The sequence below is a fragment of the Miscanthus floridulus genome, chromosome 19 (genome assembly GCF_019320115.1).
Source record: "Miscanthus floridulus cultivar M001 chromosome 19, ASM1932011v1, whole genome shotgun sequence".
NCBI classification, from domain to species: domain Eukaryota; kingdom Viridiplantae; phylum Streptophyta; class Magnoliopsida; order Poales; family Poaceae; genus Miscanthus; species Miscanthus floridulus.
Genome location: NC_089598.1, coordinates 73,210,914 through 73,230,467, shown reverse-complemented (window position 1 = coordinate 73,230,467; position 19,554 = coordinate 73,210,914). Strand labels below are relative to the sequence as shown.

At 43.1% G+C, this 19,554-nt stretch overlaps 2 protein-coding genes across 2 annotated transcripts in view; both read right to left on the bottom strand.

The window, feature by feature from the left end:
• Positions 1-3,528: 3,528 nt before the first annotated feature.
• Positions 3,529-4,440, bottom strand: LOC136529428 (E3 ubiquitin-protein ligase Os03g0188200-like). The gene has a single exon (XM_066522502.1). The coding sequence runs from the start codon at positions 4,253-4,255 to the stop codon at positions 3,635-3,637; it is 621 nt and encodes a 206-aa protein (XP_066378599.1). The 5' UTR covers positions 4,256-4,440; the 3' UTR covers positions 3,529-3,634.
• A 286-nt stretch (positions 4,441-4,726) lies between these two features.
• Positions 4,727-19,554, bottom strand: part of LOC136526171 (uncharacterized) — a 149,426-nt gene continuing 134,598 nt past the window's right edge. Inside the window, exons 2-6 of the mRNA XM_066518930.1 lie at positions 7,492-7,685; positions 6,736-7,134; positions 6,494-6,619; positions 5,954-6,037; positions 4,727-5,728 (exon numbers count right to left, since the gene is read on the bottom strand). Coding sequence (XP_066375027.1) covers positions 4,727-5,728; positions 5,954-6,037; positions 6,494-6,619; positions 6,736-7,134; positions 7,492-7,685 — 1,805 coding nt within the window. The remainder of the gene's footprint in view (positions 5,729-5,953; positions 6,038-6,493; positions 6,620-6,735; positions 7,135-7,491; positions 7,686-19,554) is intronic.

The following is a 19,554-nucleotide window of genomic DNA, read 5'->3' as shown; positions in this document are numbered from 1 at the left end:
ATCTTTTCTTCGCCAAGTGGGGGTTTCACTCTTGTGTGACTTCTTATGCCAAGTGACTTTGATCATTGCCTTTTTCGTGTCTTTTTGATCACTTGGATGAGATTTTGGCTTATTGGTATCGCTTCTTGGCTCTTATGCTTCTTCTCTTCCCAAGTGACTTTGATCTTAGTTTTTACATGGATTTTTTATCACTTGGATGAGATTTTTGGCCTTTGTGTCTAAAATCATTTCTTCATGCTTGAATGTAGTCAATTTAATCATCAAGGGGGAGAATGTAAATCCAAGTTGATAGGAACCTTGGTTTGTTTGTGATGATTGTTTGACAATTGTTGAAATATGGTGTTGAGTGCTTTTGGGATTGCATGAAGCTCTTGTCTCTTATTTGACTCTTCGGTTGTGTTGAGCCTTTGCCCTTTCTTTGGGAACCGAGAGTTTTTACTTCGAGCTTTTATGATTCTTTCTAATATCAGGTGGCCTTGTGTTTGCTTTTTACTTGGTTTTTGGGCACTTGAATAAGAGTTTTGTGTTTTGCCTTCAAACCTTCTTTGTTGGGCTTTGGTGTTGGTCAATGCATTCATCAAGGGGAGATTGTGAACACATGGTGGAGATGTGCCCGTGTGTGTGATGAATGGTTTAACCATAGATAATCTCTTAACCATCCCATCAAATAAGTGGAGGATTCATTAAATTGTGAAACGTTGCCCTGCCATAATGTAATGTGTTTCCAATGCCAATAAAAAATAAGCCATACAATGGTATTTAACATCCAGAGAAGTACAAAATAAAACGTGGCCCAAGCAGAAATATCACAAGTACCGTCGCGCCCTAGGCCGTTGCAAGGTACCTGAAATCCTTTTTATCCGGCATTAATTTGACACACGCAGGGAATAGGCCCGTTTTAAACATAAAATTTATTTATGTCTAAATTATTGTCATCCATTACATGAATTCTCTAGAATGTGCATCATTATTTCTCAAAAATTTTTTTTGCTTTGATAAATACATTCGCACGTGCTTGTCAACTATTACGATAAAATATATTCCATGACAAATCTAATTACACTTAGTTGATATTATAAATATTAATATTTTATTATATAAATTTGAACGAACTTAAATTGAGTTGATTCAATAATATGTTGAATTGTATTTTTGGATAAATTGGGAGAGTTGTTGCTGTTTGCACGACGGGTCAATGTAGTTGTTTTTTTTTGTATTGTACTCTAGGTCCCATACTGTAAATCTGTAATTGTGGCCTTGTTGTTCTCTCTAGGGTAAACCTTGTTTTTTTTGTGCAAACTCTAGGGTAAACCTTGTGCATTGTGTGTTCGGGTTCCAAGTAGTTCGGCCTGCTATTTGTTTGGTTTTTTCCGTTGTACTTTTGGGCCCGCTTGCTTCTGCTGGGCGCGGTTTTATTTTATTGGGCCGTGGCTGCGGGCGCATCGATGTCACTCCTGAGTCGGCTGCATCCCCAAAGCCTAACAGCCCTACTGTTCTCCTCCGCACACAGTCGTGACTAGTTTTTGTTGTGGGCCTGTAACTGTGTTGATGGCTAGTTTTTTTTTTTGTGATGCCTCAACTCTTCGAGTAAGTCGTAGTATCCGAACTTACACACTAACACACACCACTACACACAAACTCACACATACCCACACCCACACTAATGTGTAAGCTAGACCTACACCTACACGAAGAGGCTGCACGTGGCTGAGAGATATCCGAAGTCAACCTGGCTTCGCACGTGACGGGCACGTCACACTGACCATTATGGCATATCCACGCGTGAGGCTGCACAGCACCTGCAAATTTATTACTGGGGAAAAACCCCATGAGGCACGCTGCCGATCCCAGGGATCGAACACACGCCCGGCCGCTGGCACAACTGGCGAGCAACCAACCGAGCTACGCTCGGTCCTCTGTTGATGGCTAGTTGTTGCAGCTACTGACAGCTCTTCTAAGCAGCCTCTTTATTTATTGCTCTCTTATATTGCCTTTTGAAGAAAAATAATAATCAAACTGAACCACTGGAATCTCAGCATATATTAAGATTTTTTTTTTCTTGAAATAGCGGCAAAACTTTTACAGATTAGGAGAAAAAACAAAACAAATGCTAACCTAGTATTTTAAGCCAAAATTGAACCCAAAAACCACAAAACTTAGGGTGATGCATGTGTCACACAGACCAACCAACGAAGCACTCGACCATGACTCTCTACACTCAGCCAACTCAATCGACCACCACCCAAATAGCAGATCAACTCGAACAACTCCCTCCGAGCATTTTAGGGAAGAAACGACAAAAACCCAAATATTTGGATTTTTCAGATACCACCGTTTTCAATCTAGGGTTGCCATCCTCCTCTACGCCTCTACCACATAAAAGCATGTGATACATAGACAACCGGTCATCAAAGCAGGCTAGTCCACTCATCCGGTCAGATAGTCCAACCGACCAACAGATATAGTACCATATTGCCATCAATGGATGATGTTTCAGCTCAACCAAACTCATCCCAACGGCCTAAAAGCCCCAGTTGCCTTGCCTGAGAAACACCGGTATTTGCTGTTCTTGTTACAACTTACACTCCAAAGTGTAATTGGCCGGTACGTGCGGCAACATTCAGAGCCCTCGTTGGTGCAACGGAGAAGCTGGCACTACGTGATAAACTAGATTGTTTGTCTGGTAGCGGCAGAATTTTGAAGTGTTGGCCCCTGCATCACCGGCACGGGTGAGCCGATCGTTTATCGGCGTTGCCAACCACACGATATGGCTAGAGGTAGAAGACGGGAGGAAGAATAGAGCCAGCGCACACACACAACACAAGCACCAGCGTTAGCCGGACCTCTGCAGAGGAGATGGTAAAACTGAACTCGCTCTCTTTACTGAGTTGCAGTGAGAAACTATATATACAACTCTACCCATCTAATCCCAGTACACAAATATGTTAGGCTACCATGCTCCTACAGTGATTAGATGTGATAGCAAGATTGACTTTGACGTCTGCCCCTGCTGTGGCTACAGTGCGCAGGAGAGCCTTTCCATGTCTATGCAGTGCTACAGTGCAGCAATAGAGGAGCTCTTTCGACGCCTGCTCCTGCTGCGCTGTACAGATGAGAGCAGCAAATTACTTAACACGAAGCATGTCAAGTTGTAGACTCCCTAGTCCGTACGATCCGGTACCAGTCCCCATCGGCTAGATGCTCCTTATCTTTCGTGACTAGAAGCGTCAGGCGATAATTGGAACCACTCGATTTTCAGGGTTAATGCCTAGACTAGCGACACACACACGTCTGTTGCGCGTCTTGGAAATCAAACCTAGTTTTTTTTATTAGGACATGGACATGTTTCATTAACCTCTAATATTCGTCCGGTTCACTTGGCTTATAAGCCGTATTTTTTCAGCCAACGAATATTATTTTTCTCTCATAGCAAATTAGCTAGCGATACTTTCAGCTATGGCTTATCAGCCAAACGAATAGAGCAATTATAATTAACAAAATTTACACATCAGTGAACTATCGTCAATCTAATCTAGAAATATGTTCTACGTACATGGTGTTAGAAATGTACAGCGTGGTCCAATACAGTTTACGAAAGCACCGGCGAGCTTTCGACGAACCGATCGAGTGATACTCACACCGGCGGCAATGCATCGACCGGTGACTCCGCGACGGCTGCCGCCTTGGTGTTGACGCTCCCCGGGGAGAGCTGGCCGCGGCAGAGCGGGCACGTCCGGTGAGCGCGCAACCAGGCGTCGACGCAGTCGACGTGGAACAGGTGGCGGCACGCCGGCAGCTGCCGCACCATCTCGCCGGCACGCACGTCCTCCAGGCAAACCGCGCACAGCACGCAGCTGCCGCGCGGCTTCTCCTCGTCGCTCCCGTCGCCATACTTCGCCGCGGGCGGCTCGTAGGCGAACGTCGGCAGCGCGGCGATCGCGGCCTCCGCTAGGCCGCACGCGCACCGGTGTTGTTGCACCACCAGCCGCACCGCCGGAGCGGCAGCAGCCTGGCGCTGCTGCTGCTGCTCCGCGGGACCGGCGGCTCCGTTCCCCGTGGCTGCGAGCCAGCCGCCGACGAGCCCGAGCAGGAGCACGACGGCGCCGGCGATGGCGCAGGCCCTGGAGACGCTGACCGCGGCGGCCAGCACGATGAAGAGCAGCAGCGAGACGCAGGACACCACGAAGCAGTAGAAGGCGCAGCTCTCGCAGTGGTCCTCGGTAGGGGCCACCGGCCTGGGGTGCAGCGTCATCATGTCGTCCGTGCTTCCCTTGCTTTCGGAACAAGCCTTGTTCAAGTTTGTGGATCGAGGACTCCTGGGCGGCGAGAGCCGAGACGATCGAGCTTGAAATAGGCGTGCGCGGCTTACGGTTTTCGAGTGGTGTCCGGGCTCCTTTTGGGGTGTGGAAATTGAAATGCGGCGAGGAAGCGGCGATTCTGGACGTGTGCCTGCCGTTTATCGCGTCGGCTACACCGCAACCACACGGAGTTGCTGTGAAGAAGGCTGCGAGATGAACTCGCATGCAGGGCCGTCCCACAAATTTTATAGGCCCTTAGGCCAGTAAGACACTAAGAGCCTGACAATGTAATATTTAAATAGGACGATTAAAGTATATAACTTATAGCTTATATTTAATTCTTCTTGAAAAGGTAATAATACATCAAAGAAGATAAAAAAAAACGGCAAAATAATTATGATGGTTACCTCAAATAAAACTACGGTGCTTCAGTGCTTTTTAAAAAAGCGTCTTCGGACATTTCTTGATGCAAAATCTTCAAGAACACTTTCAAGATCAATTGTATCTAAAATATTCTTCTCAATGCTGCACATAGCCAAGCCATTTAATCTTTCTTGTAGCATAGTTGACCTCAAACAATTTTTCAGTAGCTTCAATTTGGAGAAGCTTCTTTCAGCTGATGCTACTGTCACTGGAATAGTTAACAAAATCCGATATGCAATAGAGGCATTTGGATAGCAATCTGCATCTTTAACAAAGTGAAGAATCTCAGATGCTGACATCAACTGATCTGGCAAAGTTACTTGCAACACTTTCAACTCAGAGAACAAATCATCTAACTCAACATCAGACTTGTTGTCATGAGAAAAAGTATTCACAAAAGTTGTGCAACAGTCTCGTAGATCACTATGATCCAAGGACTTTAGATTTTCCAAATTGAATAAGAAACCAAATATTTTCTCAAATTCCTTTAGCTGATCAAATCGACTAGTCAATAAAACAATTGCATAATCAACAATAACTAGAAAGTAGTCATCATTGAAGTCATCTATAGCTGACCGTTGTAATTCTTCGGTTTCATCATCTTGTTCATCAAATTGCTTCTTTCTTTTACCTTTATGTTTTGTAGGAAATGTTGGCTCCACATCCAAACTAGATGCAATGGATTTTGCAGTCTCAATACTTGCACTTAAGCCTGTGTCTCTGTACTTCTTAAAATATGATATGACCCCTTCTATCTGTTTCAAAGTACTATCCAAGCACACAATTGGAGACTGCAACTTTTTGCTCACCATGTTGATAACAGATAAAATATCTTCCCAAATAATCATACCAACTAAAAATTCAAAATTCTCAATAGTGGTTACCAATGATCCAGCTTCACTCACCGATTTTGGGTCCTCGGTACAAGTTCTTTCCACCTCCTTCAGAGCTGATCTTATTTGAGAAGCTTGATACCTGATAGGTTGCACACTCTTTATTCGACTCTCCTAACGAGTATCAGACAAGGGTTTGACAGTGAACCTCTCAATACGATCGCTCAAAATTTTCCACTTTTTAGTAGATCGTGCAAACAATGCATATATCCGTTGTATGACACAAAAAAAAGTAATAGCTTTTCTACAGGATTTTACCATATCACAAAGAACAAGATTTAGACTATGACACGCACATGGCATATACAGTGCTCTTGGATTAATTTCAAGCACACGTGCCTGCACACCTTGATGTTTTCCGTTCATATTGGAACCATTATCGTACCTTTGACCTCTCACATCATCAATGTTCAAATCAAGAGACTGCAATGCATCCAACAGTACATTAAAAAGCCACAATCCTGATGTGTCATCAACCTTTAAAAACTCTAGAAAAAATTCCTCTACTCTTGAAATGGCACTTGACATATTAACACACCGCACAATTAGTTTCATTTGTTCTTCATGACTCACATCTGGGGTACAATCCAAGATAACAGAAAAGTACTTGGTATCTTTTATGATCTTTAAGATATGTTTTTTCACAGCATCAGCAAGCATAGCAATTAACTTATTCTGTATCCTAGGGCCAAGATAATGATGATAGATTTCATTATTTTGAATGTGCCTAATATGTTCTTGCATGGCAGGATCAAATTCAACAATCATTTCCACTGTGGCCAGAAAATTATCATTATTTGATTGATAAAGTTTTGCATTTGTTCCTTGGAAGGCAAGATTTTATTTAGCAAGAAACTTCACAGCAGAAACTATTTTTACCAAAACTTGTCTCCAACGCTCCTTCTCTTTTGCAATTTCCTGCTGCATTTCATCCTCAATTGTTTTATTTTTGCTCAATCTAATCCGAAGATCATTCCATATATTCAGTTTGTCAGATGCTCCACACTGTTCTCATGTTGTTTTAGTTTCTCACTCAAATGCTTTCAATCCCTCACTCCATCATTTGCTAACAAAGAATTATTCTGATTTTATTTGAATAGCTTACAACAAAAACAAAAGACCTTGTCCACATGTTTACTGTAAACTAGCCACTTCTTGCCAACAACCTCTCCATTAGTTAACTTTCTGGAGTAGTAAGCATATGAAAAACGCCTATTACTAGGATCACTAGGAAATTGTAAATCCATCTCTCTCTCAATTAAGATATCTCTCTTGATATTGTTAAGATTTTCCCATGTCCTAGGATCAAAGATAGTCAACATTGATTGTTCATTAATATATAAATTTTTTGTATCATCCGAAGGCTGCAAATTTTCACCTGATCCCAAAATGTCCTCATTAGCATCAGCTTGCGCATCTAAATTTTCCTCCCCTGCAGCACCTTCATTAGCATCAGCTTGCGCATCTAAATTTTCCTCCCCTGTAGCACCTTCATTGGCATCAGCTTGTGTATCTAAAATCTACTCGTCTGTACCACCATCATTGCCATCAGCTTGTGCGATTATTGGTTGATCATGTTCCTGCCCCAGATCTTGACTGACTTCGGCATTTCTTGATGTTGGAAAAAACCTATGCATCGCACCCTTTTGCGATTCTCTGGATTGAAGTTCTTTTTTTTTTCTTTTTTTCCTTTTTTGAGTACCGGACTTATGTTTCTTTGGCAACATCTAACATGATAAAAAAATATTGAATTACAAATCAAATCCCTGAAGCCTAGCCCTATCCCCGTAAGCAGGTATTGATCTGTACACTAAAGTACTAAACTGCAATCAAATTGATTTGTTTATTTAAGAGGCCTGATACCTTTGCCGACTTGCCGTTGCCGTGAAGAGGGACGCCGCACTGCAGTACCAGTGCCACGCCGCCACGCCGGAGGGACGTCCGAGCTCGTCGCGGCGCTTGCTGCTGAGGGCCGCCTCGGCGGCACGGGGCTGGACGTGTTTGAGGCTGAGCCAGACGTTCCCGAGGCGCTGATGCCGCTCGACAACGTCGTGCTGGGCTCCTGGCACGTCTATACAGTATACACATAACGCATGGGTACCCTCATGGCCCCCAGCCTCATGGGACGGGCCTGCTCGCACGCTATAGATGGCAAAACGCCGCACTGCCCTGATGAGTGAACAATGATGACAGGATCCTAACGCTACATGGTATGGCATTAATAAACATTGTTTGATTAGATACTACTAGTCCATCGACGATCAACCCGTGCGAGATTAAGAGAAATATGAGCATTAGATATTTTTGAATACCCGTGGCTAATAAAAATTACTTATATTAATAAATTATACGTCGCTCTCTTTATTCTTTTTCTAAACAATAAGCATCACAAATATTCTGTAGTCTTTATTTGGTTATAATAAATTAACAACACTAGTACAGAAAATATTTTAAGAGGAGGTTAAAATCGATTTTTAGAGGCAGTTTGAAAAACCGCTACAATGTCACCGATTATAAAAATAAGTGATTTTCAGAGATAGTTGACTTAAAACAACCGTCCTTAAAAATCAATTTTCAGAGACTGTTGACTTAAGTGAACCTATATCACCCCAGCCTATTAGTAGCCTGTAGTAGTTGTAAAGTTGACCCATGTAACCCATGCGGCACATGTGGAGTTGCTGTTGGTGGGTTTAGTACCACCTTGAAAGTTTAAGAGGGTGAGGGCCAGCTTATAAGCCTTGTCGTTCCAAACGTAGCACCTCCGGGTTAACCTATTTACATGAAGCGATGACAAAAGTGTAAGAGACGTGCTACACGTATGTAGGCCCGTTCCACGTACAGAGCTATGTCATATAAGAAGTTTTGGACGGCGGGGTGTTACAGATGATATCGGAGCATCAACCCTTGCTGCATGCGCCCATGGAGGGGTGTACCAAGGGGTGATCCTGAACAATTGCCACATATATGTGGTGAGCTGCCGAGTGCGTCAGCCCTTAAGGGGGTGAATGTAACACCCCGGTCCATTAGTAGCCTATAGTAGTTGTGAAGTTGGCCCATGTAGCCCACGTGGCACATGTGGAGTTGTTGTTGGTGGGTTTAGTACCACCTTGTAGGTTTAGGAGGGTGAGGGCCAATTTATAAGCCTTGTTGTTTCAAATGTAGCATCTTCGGGTTAACCCTTTTACACAAAACGAGGACGAAAGTGTAATAGAGGTGCTACGTGTATGCAGGCCCATTCCATGTGCGGAGCTGGGCCATATAAGCAGTTTTGAACACGAGGTGTTACAGAACTGTTCCTAAAAATAATTTTTAGAATTTTTTTAAAAATCATTTAGAGTCTAATAAAAATAAGAAAAACTATTTTTAATATTGCCCGAATGGGATTTAGACAACATGATTCAAACCCATAACCTCTTCCTCGCGTGTTTCATCCCCTACCACTGCACCACATAGTCACTTGTGACTAATTATATGATGTTGTTTTTTACTAATACGTATGGATCCTGTAATCAATATTTTAACTCATAAACATTTTTAAATGAGAAAACTTTCAACTACAAAGTTTTAGATCTTATCGAGGACTATAAATTTGATATAGGATATTTCTCCACGCAAGGTCATTTAAAAAAAATCAAAAATTTGAAATTCAAAATCTAAGACTTAATTTATATATTTGGAACCCTAAATGATCTCAAAATTTTTTTATCAACTACAAAGTTTTAGATCTCGTCGAGCTCTATAATTTTGATATGAATTTTGTCTTCATCTGCCTTGAAAAATGATTTTTAGGGACGATGGACTTAACAAAACCGCCTCTAAAAATCAATCATTTTTAGAGACAGTTGACATAAGCAACCGTCCTAAAGAATCATATTTTTAGAGGCGGTTTTTTTAATAGAACCACCTCTAAAAATATAAACATTTCTATGGGCGGTTTTCTTAATGGAACCATCCCTAAAAATTAATTTCTAGCAACGGTTGTGTCGGATTATTTTGCTCTGGCAATATCCAGCAACATGATCACGTAGACAGAATCAGATGGCGGCATATGAGGCATAGAGATTTATACTAGTTTGGGGCGCGGTGCGCGCTAATCTCTACTCCAGCGGTGTGGTTGCTCTTGTATTCGTATGCTCAATTACTGGGGCTGTTGCTCCTAGCTACAAGGTGGATAGAATAGGTGGAAGATGGATAATGTAGATACTGAGCTCGAGGTCCCTACCCTCCTTTATATAGGTAGGAGAGGTAGGGTTATAGAGAGGCCAATCGGACCAACAGATTGTTTCCTAGTTTATTACATGATAAGCGCAACAGAAAGATCCTAGCTATCGTCCACATATGTCTACCTTGGTTTGCCTTGATCTCCACGTTGGTCGACCATGTTAGCCCTTGCGGGCCTCCTCCTTAACGACTTCTCGGCCGATAGCTTGGCGATGGTCATATATACAGGCGGTGAAGGTACCCCTGGCTCGTATCTCTAACAGTAGCCACCGTAGGACATAATGATAAGCTAGCATGTAGCTTTAAGCCCTCAGGATGTCATGGTCTCCCCTGTAAGTTCTATGTACTGTAAGTACGTAGTGAGCATCTTCGGGTGCCGAAGTTCTGAGTAGTGCGCTTGGATATTCCCAAGTATTGCGGAGCCAGTATGTTGCCGTTCGAGTACCAAGAGCATTTCTCGGGTAGCGAGAATCTTCTTTGAGCATCGAGTGAGGCGGTGGTACACCATACATCAAGGAACATTGTTCCCGAGCAGCTATAAGTGCCTAGCTCGGGTGGTACACCCAACATCAGGAAATGTAGTTTCCCGGGCGTAGCCCTCGGCACGTTGTCAATGCCATATTCGGGTGGTGTACCTAATAACTGAAAGCATAGCTCCTAGGGCATCGTAGATGCCATGTGTTGGCGGTCCTTAACTCACACTTTTAACCACCAATACTTGCATAAAATCCACTCAAATGAACACCAAACTTTATGATAGGATTTATAACTAACAAATTCCATGAGTTTTAGTGTTTATTTATTTGCAAGAGGGCATTTGTGGAAATACACATAAAAGGGCTAAAAATGTGCAAGAGACCAAAGCACAAATACCATTCTACCCAAGCCCAATGGAGAGAGGCCCACAACTAGGCAAAAATAGGGCCCAAACGAGAGGAGAATAAGGCTAAACCTAATAAAATCAGTTCATCTTTGCCGGGCACCCACATAGACCCACTCAAGAGGTCTAAAGGAGTCGACCTGCCGAAGATGGAGCCCAAAAGCCCTAGTGGGGGTGCGGCCGCTCCCCTAGTGGCCCCATTCAGGGCCCAAACTTCATAGGCCACCTCTTACTGCCTTCACAGGCTGAAGGCGGTTTGCTGCTTGCATATTTGAATGGGATTATTCCAAAGAGCCCATTCTCTCCACCTATAATTGGAGACCACACCCCCCTCATTTGAACAACACATAAGAGAGGAAGAGCACCAAAGCAAGAGCAAGAGCAACACTACTCAATGGGCTTGTGCCCTAGCTAGCTCTAGAAGAGAAATGGGGAGAGATGTGAGGAAGAGTTTGGGGAAGAAGTGCCAGGCTTGTCGGTAACCTTCCCCCACTTGTACCTCGGCGAACACTAGCTTTGTACCTCCACGGGTATCTTAGTAAGTGTTCATGGTTCCTGTGGTTATAAAAGTCTTTGAGTAGTTAAGCTTCACTTTTACTTGCTTGTGGGTTCATCGTCCGTCCTCGTGGTGGATGCTCTAGTAGAAGGGCCCTGATAACGACGGATAATCCTTGTTAGCGCACTAGAGTAGTAGTCAATAGCGTAGACGTGGTGTCTAGGCTAGAGGCTACCTTCATTTGCCTCATATCCTCCGGTTGAGGGTTAGGCTGCAGGTGGTGATAACCCTTGTCTGTCCTTTGTAATCCCCATGTTTGGGTACAACATAGAGCTACAGGCCGGGCTCGCCTGGCAGGCCAGGTGTGATCCGGTGCCTGAAGTAAGCAAGTAGAAGTAGAGTTTATCTATCCTTAGACCCTAAACCATAGGAATCCATCTCTACCCTCATCAGCTATCCTTGTGTTGTCCTTAGACGAATTAGCTAGAAGAAATACCTCTGTTCCTTGTGGAAATACGATACCCTGAATACTCCTAGGTGAAAGCTACAACAGTAATTCTGTATGCTTGCGGATTAACTTCTGTATATGTTAAGAAATACCAACAAGCTTTCTGGCGCCTTTATCGAGGAACGGTTGCTATTTTCTTCGATCCTAGTTCATCCTTGAATCTGTATCCTTTATTTTTTATAAAAACAAAAATACCTTTTTTTGTCTTTTCCACCATGAAGCCAACTCTTTTTGTAAACCTTTTCACTTCGAAGGGCGAGTTCCTCGAGCCACCACCACCTTTGAAGCAAATCATAGCTTCTGGCCGTGGACTCCACCCTAGCTTGATAGCCATGGTTGGGCACAACCCTTCTCAAGGCATGATAATGAAAACCCTTGCCATCACCTTCATGAGTTCAAGGTGATGTGTTCGTGCCTGAGCATCTCGGGCATGACATAAGAAACTCTAAGGTGGAAATTGTTTCCCTTCTCCCTCCCAGGGAAGGCGAAACAATGGTACACATTTGTCATAGGAAGTACAAATGGGGACTAGAATGAATTTAAAGACAAGTTTTGTCTTGCATTTTTCCCCATGCCCTGTATCGTCTCTCTACCAAGGGCGATCCTCGATTTTGAGCTGTACGAGAAGGAGTCTATAGGTGTAGCCTTGGCCATGTTTTCATTGTTAATACACACTGTCCTAGACTTATCATTATCCAATGGCGTGATTTTGCATCTCTTTTGTTTGGGTCTTGACATAGATGCTGACCTATGCCTAGACGTGACTGTCAGAGGTCGTTTCACACACAAAACTATGATGGAACAAGCAGAATTCCTTGAGCATTTCATAGCCATACACACTTCTTCCGTCGTAAGAACCAAACCCCTCTAGGCAATAGTCATGTCGAGTGTGGACGAGTCCTTGTTAGTTGAATCCAAACTCATACCATCCCTAAGTTTGACTTATGATCCCCCACCCGAACCACGAACACCAAAGGAATGAGTAATTCATCCTTTGGAATTCCCTATCGATTTCAAGAATTATGGCAATACTTCAAAATTCTTAAGGCATGAAAAGCTTACACATTCTCCCGAGGAAGTTCCCCCTAGGGGAAATTCGACAAAGGAATGGTTAATGGAAGTGAGACGTTCTTCCAAAACAATTTAGATTCTTTCACCTTCCACAACCATGCCTTGCTCATTGAGAGGAACAGTTGTAGAAGCCCTACACAACCCCACGGTTGAGACCAACATCATGTTAGAATTTCTTGTAGAAACCCTTTTGGGCAAAATACTACTGGTCTCGACCAATAAACTCTTCAAAAGTCCCTCGAGACTAATCTTTGAGTGTTGTGGGATTGCTAGGGTCGTGCCAATCATATTGAATGAAACTGAGGTTTTCATAGATTTCCGCATCTTTGCCATCCTTGAGTTTGATCTTCACATAGGCTACCCATTGGATAAACTTTTTCAAGTAAAACCGTCCAATGAGAGCCATGATGAAAAGTTAGGAAAAGCTGCTTCCGCCACTCCTATCCTTTGCCCCAAAAGTCCCATGGCAAAGCATAATCCCAACCATGACCCGTTCGAGGAGGCAAAGTTCATTTCTCCATTCCTTTCACCTAGGCTTTCTAGTGAAACTGAATATCCAATGCCAACCTCACTCGAACCCAAGCCATGTCCCTCTGGGCGTCCAAACATTGTTCTTGATAATGGTTGAGATTCAACATTAATCAGTTCATGATGTATCTTTTGAGAAAATAAACTGTCTGTGCCATGGACATGTTGCTTAGTACCTTGTGCCCCTGTGGAGACACAACCACTCATCACTCGTTGTCTCCAAACTTTTAGAAGGATGGTTGTGGATGCATATGTTTATCATAAACATTGCAAATCTCGTGGAAGCACTATGGCACTAACCTTGCAACTTGAACTTTATTGCTAAATGTTTGGTGGTAAAGCAGGGAACTATAACACCATTGATGGCTGCAAGACGAAGTTCCCACGGTCGAGCTTAAGACCATAAATCAAGCACTGTCGGAGGTACCCCGGACTATCATAAAATAAAAAAACTTTACTATCAATAAAAGCAAGAACATGTTTTCAAGTTAGTATGCACCTTCGGGTATTCTTGGTTGCTAACTCTTTTAGGTTGAGACTAAGAAAAACAAGGGGCATATGATGCTAGAGAACATGAGAGCTGCATCAAACTAAATACCATGATACCCTTCAGTGATGGAATACACTCAAGAGGAGACCCCAACATTACACATTTGACTTTTACACAAAAGTCCAAGTGTGAGGGAGGATGTCTCACCAAAGGTCGTCTTGGTTACAAAAAATGATGTAGCCCTACCTTGCTAAAAAAAAGAGAAAGCCAAAACAAAATAGATGATATAAACAAAGTGAGAGAGAAAAATATAATACATATATTTGAGAAAAGAGAAAAAAGGAGAAGAAGAGAGAAGTAGGATTCTCCTTTTCCATACCTTTGCTACCACTAAGGCCCATGGTCCATATACACTAGCTTGTGTGTGGCCCAGCCTTGTGGCTCGCCTGAGTTGGAGCACATGTATGAAGCCACCACAGCAGTTGCTCAAAGCTTCCATCCACATGCTGTTAGTACATAGAACTCAGGTATGCAAAGGTAAATAAAAGTTCACCAACTCCTTCACTCATTTTTTATCTCCATATGACCTTGATCATGCAAAAACTTCATGCTTCCCTTGTTTTTGTCATATGCTCTGGTTTGGATGTTTTCACATGTGCACATGTGGTATATCCGTAGGCCCTTTAAATTAACATGGTGCTTAGCGTTAAAATGGTCTGCTTTAATCAAATTTGACATGGTGTTGAAATTTGATTATTGAACTTTGAGTACTTACTTTCATAAACAATGGAGGTAATCATCTATGGAGATAAATCAAGGTTGATTTACACTGCAAATTTACCTTAGCCTTATTTGAGTTATGCTAAAAAAAGGGGTGAACAAATAAATACATAAAATAATAATAATAAATAATAATAATAATAATAAGATTTAGGCTCCCCGGTGTTCAAACTAGCAGAGCCCTTGTTTGTTTCCACTTTGTTTCTTCTTGTTTGAATAAATAGGTACAAGAATAAGTGTGGGGGAGACAATCCACACAAGCTATCAAAACCTCCCCCACAAATGATGCACAATAGATCAACGGTTCCAAACTCGGTTTGTGTATCATCTCTCCCTCCAATCTTGAGTTTAAACTGAACATAATCTTAATCACTAGAATTAAACTCACTAAACCAACTATGCCTCTCCATGCAATCTTATAAACCACACTTAGTTTAAAATTCCAAAGTGACATGTTCATAACATCTTTAAGATAGAAGCATGCATAAAATTTGTTCCATATACATACACTTATGCTTGTGGGAAAATATTCTAATAGGACAATCATGTTGACTAAGTTGTTGATAGTTGTGATATAGTTATGACTTAGAAATCCTACCGTTTCTATTCAAAGCACTTGGAGAATTTGTTTTGATAAAAATGTTATAAAACCATAGTATCACATACTCCTCAATTGGTGAGCAATCCCTACCAAAGCCAAATATGACATCTTGCAAGTTTTAAAGCCTTCCACATATGTTGCTTGTTATTGTGTTGAGTTTGGTCAAGTCTTGTTGACTCTTGTTGAGAGATTTATCATGCTCCCAAGATCAAGATCACGCACGCCCACATATACATGTTGCTCCTACACTGGGAGTACGCAAGAACATGCTTTCATCCACCAAAAACTCTGCTCCTACACTAGGAGTAGATAAAAAAATGTTTGTTAGGAAAATACTCCATGTTCTAAAAGATAGTGATCTCTCTAAATACGTGTTTAGAAGAAGAAACATGGGCTATGCAAAAATATTAAAAGAAAAAAAATATGGGCATATGAAGGTCCAACTATAAACAAAAGAGATGAGCACAAGAAGGCTCATGTATCAAAAAAGGGAAGAAGAAGAAAAAAAATAGCCATGTTTCAAAACAATAAGTTATAGTGAGAGATCATACCTACAAAAGGAGTATAGTTTTAGTTCACCTTTATCCACACACATGCATATCTTGATCTAAGTGTATAACACTTCTCTCCTTGGATCCTCAATTTGACTTTACAACATAATGGAAAACAAGTATGCTATTTTTTTATCCCTACCTAAAGCTCCACATAAACCTTGTAGAAGTAGGAGAAAACAAAAGAAGGCAAGACTTTGCTATGCCTTGGTAACGAAATATACACCATTGAGTGATTTGAGAGTGCCATTTGAGGAGTATAAAGTGAACTATGCTTTTCTTAAGAAAACTTTCAAAAACTCCAAGTGCTAAGTGAGAAATTGGGAAGATGGCTATGTTTCGAGAATTGTTCCACTTTTCAATAGCCCAAGGAAACATATTAGCCGGTGCCACATATCCCACTTGCGTAAAGAATGTGTTGGAATAACTTTCATGTATAGCTATATATCTTAGGATGTTATGCTCATGATTACTTTTATCTCTAACTTTGCTTGAGGATGAGCAAAGGGCTAAGTGTGGGGGAGTTTGTTGGTGGACCTTAACTCACACTTTTAACTACCAACACTAGCATAAAATCCACTCAAATGAACACCAAACTTAGTGATAGGATTTATAACTAACGAATTCCATGAGTTTTGGGGTTTATTTATTTGCAGGAGGGCATCTGTGGAAATACACATAAAAGGGCTAAAAATATGCGAGAGAACAAAGCACAAATACCATTCTACACAAGCCCAAAGGAGAGAGGCCCAAAACCAGGCAAAAACAAGGCCCAAACAAGAGGAGAATAAGGCTAAACCCAAATGAAATCACTTCATCTTTGCTGGGCACCCACATGGACCCACTCAAGAGGTCCAAAGGAATTGACCCACCGAAGATGGTGCCCAAAGGCCCTAGTGGGGGTGTGGCCGCACCCCTAGTGGCCCCATTCAGGCCCAAACTTCATAGGCCGCCTCTTACCACCTTCCCATGGTCGGTCCAGGTGGGGATGTCAGCATAATCAATGCTGAGGAGGTGGTTTGCTCCTTTCATATGGGAATGGGATTATTCCAAAGAGCCCCCTCCTCTCCACCTATAAAAGGAGGCCACATCCCTCCTCATTTGAACAACATGCAAGAGAGGAAGAGCACCAAAGCAAGAGCAAGAGCAACACTACTCAATGGGCTTATGCCCTAGCTAGCTCTAGAAGAGAAATAGGGAGAGATGTGAGGAAGAGTTTGGGGAAGAAGTGCCGGGCTTGTCGGTAACCTTCCCCCACTTGTACCTTAGTGAACACTAGCTTTGTACCTCCATGAGTATCTTAGTAAGTGTTCATGGTTTCTTTAGTTATAAAAGTCTTTGAGTAGTCTGTCCTCATGCCGGATGCTCTAGTAGAAGGGCCCTGATAAAGACAAATAACCCTTGCTAGCACGCTAGACTAGTAGTCAATAGCATAGACGTGGTGTCTAGGCTAGAGGCTACCTTCGTTTGCCTCATATCCTCCGGTTGAGGGGTAGGCGACAGGTGGTGATAGCCCTGTCCATCCTTTATAATCCCCCACATTCGGGTACGACGTAGAGCTATAGGCCGGCCTCGCCTGGTAGACTAGGTGTGATCCGATGCCCAAAGTAAGCAAGTAGAAGTAGAGTTTATCTATCCTTAAACCCTAAATCATAGGAGTCCATCTCTACCCTCATCAGCTATCCTTGTGTTGTCCATTGACGAATTAGCTAGAAGAAATACCTCTGTTCCATGTGGAAATATGATACCCTGAATACTTCTGGGTGAAAGGTACAACAGTAATTCCATATGCTTGCGGATTAACTTCTATAAACATTAAGAAATACCAACACCATGTTAGGTTAAAAATACCGCTGTACTCGAGAAGTTGGTCCCCGACGTATTCTGGTGTGTATATAGTGGTTGCGCATTATTAAGTCCTAGCCATAAAATAATGAGGATGGGGTAGGTGCAACTCCATCGCCCATGCATAACTAAGCTAGTTGATTTTTGGTGTGACCTATTGCAGGTCGTTTGTTAACAAGCACTATGGGCGCCATGTTTTTCTTTGAGACCCGTCAAGTAATGTGATTCAAATTTTCAAGAGCCTCATTAGTGGAAGAGCGAGGATGTTGTCTCAGAGACCTAAGGCCAATATAATAGTGTCCTAGGCCAGCACCACTATGGGTGAGTAATGAATGCATGAGTAGCTGTCGGTAGTTACGCTTATTACTCTTCAAGCTGGCAACGGGTAGAACGAGTGAACGTCCGCTATCACTGAAGGAAGCGGTAGGACAAAGCCTAACTAGTGGGGGCATGCCATGAAACTCTTTTTCCAGATTCTAGGAGCTCGTACTTTGGTTATAGCCATAGGCCAACCAGTTTTCTGGTTTCCCCCAAAGGGGCACATATCCATTGAAATAAGATACTCCGAGCTTGTCCAAGTATTGGGAGATTTATGTGACATCGAGTGTCAGAGGTTTTAGGATCGGGCTGGTGACCCTCCTGAATACCTCCCTGACTCTAGAGGGGTAGGGTCGATAGCAAATCAATCGCTACTGCTTACACCTGCTAAGGGGGTGAGCTAGGCCGAGTACCTGATCTGAGTGTCAATCACTCTACTACACCAGCTCGATTGACGGTGTGTTGGATTTTAGGCAATGAGGCCCCACAGTTTCCACGGTTGCGGAGATGGGTCCCTTCTCGATGAAGCTAAAGTATTGGTTTTGGCGGCCCATTTCCCCATGTATGTCTTTCAGGAGGCGTCCCTCTGAAAATTGTGGGGACATGGCGTGGCCTCAACAACACCACTACTCAGAGAGATTATTGGAATTCCATCAGCTGTGTGCATCCTCTACCTATAAAATGGAGGAAGTGGAGGAGGGTTAGTAAGCTTGTGTTGTAGTTTGTATATTCTTACCTTCTGTCATTTGCCGTGATCTTCCTCAAGCTTTTGTTCATCTTCCATGGCCGGCAACAAACGTGCGAGGTTGGAGACAGAGGAGGAGGGGAGTGCTAGGAAGTGCGTGTTCTAGGGTCATGTTATTCTCCACAAGGCATTGGTGTGACTTGGGTAAGTATGAATCTACCACTTGTTCTTGTCGGCAGGAGGAGGGATTTGAGAGAGTCATCCATTGCAGGGCAGTCTCAACAGTGCGTCCTGCTCTGAGACCCCCTGCTGATAGGGGGTGCTCCATCATTGTCATGAGTCATGTCAGGACAAGGCAGTGATGGGGAGGCATTCTTGCTAAGGTGCAAGAGGCCAATGTGATGCATGAAGCCCTTTGTGATGTCACTCAGGAGGAGAAGTGATTGAAAGAGTATATCTTGGTCGTGAGGGTAGCGCTTGATGCCGCGAATGAGGAGGATGGTGAGGCCAAGACCATGGCAGCAGCATCTAAGGCGAAGCTCACTGGTAAGTTGGATTCCACCATCTTTGTGTTTTATCCGATCTAGATGGGGGCGGTTCTGAGTTCTTCCTTTTTTTCTCCTTAGGTGCTAGGGAGCAATTGGCTGCTGCGCAAGCCAAGGCGGTGGAGTTGTGGTGGGCCAGTGAGGGTCTGGCTAGGCAGTTGGCGAAGGCTACCTATGAGTTGGATAGTGCAGCTGCCTAGGTGTGTTCCTCCACTGCCCTGGCGTAGTCTAGTAGCAAGCATCACTCGGTACTTCATAACGCGGTGATTGCCATTGTTGCCATGGTGCTACTGACGGGGATAGATGTTCCCGATCAGCTCCATTGCCTCCCAACGTGGATCCAGGAGGTGGTGGTTCATGGAGTCCACCTTGGGGCCATAGGAGCCTTGACCATGGCTCATCTTTGCCTTAGTCATAAGAT